We start from the raw sequence: 3359 nt of genomic DNA, 5'->3' as shown, positions 1-3359 counted from the left end.
AAAAGAAATGTTCTGCTTCTCTAGCCATAAAAGGGATGCAAATAAAAACAACATTAAGATTCCACCTCACCCCAGTTAGAATAGCTAGAATCAAGAAACCTAATAACAACAGATGCTGGAGGGATGCCAAAAGGGAACCTTACTGCATTGTTGGTGGGAGTGTAAACTTTGGAAAGCAATATGAAGGTTCCTCAAGAGACTGCACATTGAGCTCCCCTATGACACAGCTATCCCACTTTTGGATATTTACCCAAATGATCACAAATAAGACCATACTAAAGCCACCAGAACAGCTATGTTTATCTACGCATCTAATTTTAAATTGCTTTAAAACTAACATTCCTTTCTTGACAAATAGCAAAATCAATTTTTCTAACAAGAGTATGATACATTTTCTATCAGTGAAAGAATCAGTGTATTTATACTTCACTAAGTATAAATTGACATGAAAGCCAATAATCTTTTATTTAAAAACCATTTATATTTCACATCAAGAAAGAAAAGAAGTCAAAGATGGACATATATTAAAATATATCATTTTCTTTTTTTTGGCGGGGGGGGTCCAGTCATGGGGCCTGAACTCTGGGCCTGGGCACTGTCCCTCAGCTCTTTAGCTCAAGGCTAGTGCTCTACCACTTGAGCCACAGAGTCACTTCCGGCATTTTTCTTTTTGCTTATGTGGTGCTGAGGAATCAAACCCAGGGCCTCGTGCATGCAAGGCAAACGCTTTACCACTGAGCCACCTTCCCAGCCCAAATATATCATTTTTTAAAATCCCTTATGCTCTTATTAGCCAATATATTTAGATACATTTAGATAATGACTCCACGAGTTAAAATAATTGGTTATATCATCAAAACAGTTCTACCTGAAAATATCTAGAAAGAAAAATTAAATGGAGCAGTCATTGTAAGATTACTTTGTTTCCAGTAAAAGAACATTTCTGAGAATTTCAGAAACCTGACCAGGCTTCAGATATCGACTCTTCAGTTTTGACATAGCTGCCTTCATTTCTTTGTTCCTTAGACTGTAGATAACAGGGTTTAAAATGGGAGTAAAGATGGTATAAAATACAGCCAGTACTTTGTCAATTGAATAACTGCTGAAAGGCCACACATAGATGAAAATGCATGGTCCAAAGAACAGTGTGACCACAGTGATATGAGCAGTCAGTGTGGAGCGGGCCTTGGCCATGTTAGCAGAAGAGCGATTCCTCACTGTGATGAGTATTACAGTGTAGGAGACAACCAAGAGGAGAAAGGAACTCAATGAAAGAAAGCCACTGTCTGCAACTATTAGTAAGCTGACAACATAAGTATCTATGCAGGCTAGCTTTGTCACTAGAGGAAGGTCACAGAAAAAACTGTCAACCTGATTAGGACCACAAAAAGGCAAGTTGACAGTGAATGCTAGCTGGCTGGTAGTGTGGATGAAGCCCACACTCCAGGATATGAGAACGAGCATAATACACACTCGGCGGTTCATGATTGTCATATAGTGGAGAGGCTTGCATATTGCAACATAGCGGTCATAGGCCATGGACACGAGAATAACCATTTCACTGCCTGTAAAGAGGTGAACAAAGAAAATCTGAGCCAGACAGGCATCAAAAGAAATAGTCTTTTGCTCAACCAGAAAGTCAGCAATCATTTTTGGGGTAGCAAATGAGGCAACACATACATCTATGAAGGAGAGATTTGCAAGCAGAAAATACATGGGGGTATGAAGGCGGGAGTCTGAGGTCACAGTTAGGATGATGAGAAAGTTGCCCAGTAGTATAGATAGGTAGAGTAGTGAGAATATGAAAAACAGAAAAGGTTGAAGCTCCTTGGAACTGGAGAGTCCCAGCAACACAAATTCTGTAACACGAGAATAATTCGTCTCATTCATTGACTTTGTAAGAAACTTCTTTTCAGAGACCTGGAGAGGAGAAAAACAAATAGCAATCAATGAAGTTTGGTTTGCTTTTGGTTTTCTTTCCCAATTATACTTTAGGTTTCTCGAATCTAATTTCTGTGTACATCTATGTCCTTGGATTTACTTGAAATATTCAAAATTATATAGATAATACAACAAAATCCTGTATAACTCTAGATAGATAAAATTTAAAAACAGGCACACATAAATAAAAACACAAACTCCACATAACAGTGTGACCACAGAGATGTGTTCTGTCAGTTTGGAGTGGGCCTTTGCCATGACAGTAGAGGTGTTAAAAAGATCAATAGTTTCTGTGAAAGGAGGACAGGAAGAGAAATAAACTTTTCATTATATTTATGTAGGTAAGCTTATAGAAGTAATCATTGCTTATAGTTTTGCCTCTTCTCTCAAATTAAATTTTTAACTACAATTAAAAATATTGGCAAAATAAATAATCTAGGCTTGCCTAGAGCCCTCTGCCAGTTTTGCAGCTCATTTTTATTAAGCATTTTATGAAGAAATATGTTGCTGTATTATTTCCTTCACTATTACTGAACTTCTATATGCTCAAACCTTGCTGACAATGATCATTGAAAGTTTCTTGCTATGATGAGTATGTATATTAAGAAAATTTGCCTCATGAGCAAAATGTCTGTTCTTTTTATTGTTAGTCCATTCTATTTTTTAAAATTCTATTTTATGAAGTTTTATTTGTATAAACTATATAGATCATAAAAGTTATGAGAAAATATGAAAAATTAGCAACTTGACAAGGAATTTTAGGTTATTTGAACTTGAAAAATCTTTTTTCATGTGTGTCAGTTCTTGCCTTTTATTTGTCTAATTTTAAAGCATTTTAAAATGTTGATGTTAATATTTTCCTTAAATATAATTGCAAATTTCTTAATGTTTCCTAGAGTTTCACGAGAGGATATGAATTAAGACAAGGAATATAATGAATAATTTTAACAACCAGAAATGAAATTCAAAGATTCACTTTTATTTTTCAAATCTTACTTTTCCATACAACCCATCCATTGAAAAATTAATTCAGTTATCATCACAGACTAGGAGTACATGATTTTCAGAAAAATTTAACAAGTAGAGTTTTAGGCTAAAGAATACAGAAAGCAAAAATCATATTACAAGAGAATCACTACATTACCTTCAGAAACTTACTCAACACTTTCTCAGTTTTGGAGGTCTCTTAGTTCTCCAGAGACAAGAAAAGAAATAATATCCAATAAAATTAGTTAATATGGTTTCATGTGCAATGTATGAGAAAGATCAAACATTAACTACAGATAGTCTCTGAAGGAGGTCTTCTGGTGCTAGAGCATGAAAAAGTATAACAGAAGGATTTGGGAGCACAGAAGACTTCTTTCTAAAATATATGATTCAATTATGTGAGAAAATCAGCACAAGAATTATTCACCAAT

General features: G+C 35.1%; 1 protein-coding gene across 1 annotated transcript; it reads right to left on the bottom strand.

Moving 5' to 3' along the window:
- Positions 1–915: 915 nt before the first annotated feature.
- On the bottom strand, positions 916–1950 carry LOC106001227 (olfactory receptor 4K15). The gene has a single exon (XM_013036361.1). The coding sequence runs from the start codon at positions 1888–1890 to the stop codon at positions 916–918; it is 975 nt and encodes a 324-aa protein (XP_012891815.1). The 5' UTR covers positions 1891–1950.
- Between the last annotated feature and the right edge of the window lie 1409 nt (positions 1951–3359).

The sequence above is a fragment of the Dipodomys ordii genome, unplaced genomic scaffold (genome assembly GCF_000151885.1).
Source record: "Dipodomys ordii isolate 6190 unplaced genomic scaffold, Dord_2.0 Scaffold276, whole genome shotgun sequence".
Classification (NCBI taxonomy): Eukaryota; Metazoa; Chordata; class Mammalia; order Rodentia; family Heteromyidae; genus Dipodomys; species Dipodomys ordii.
The sequence above is the reverse complement of the archived record's forward strand: the minus strand, read 5'-3'. Positions and strand labels throughout refer to the sequence as shown.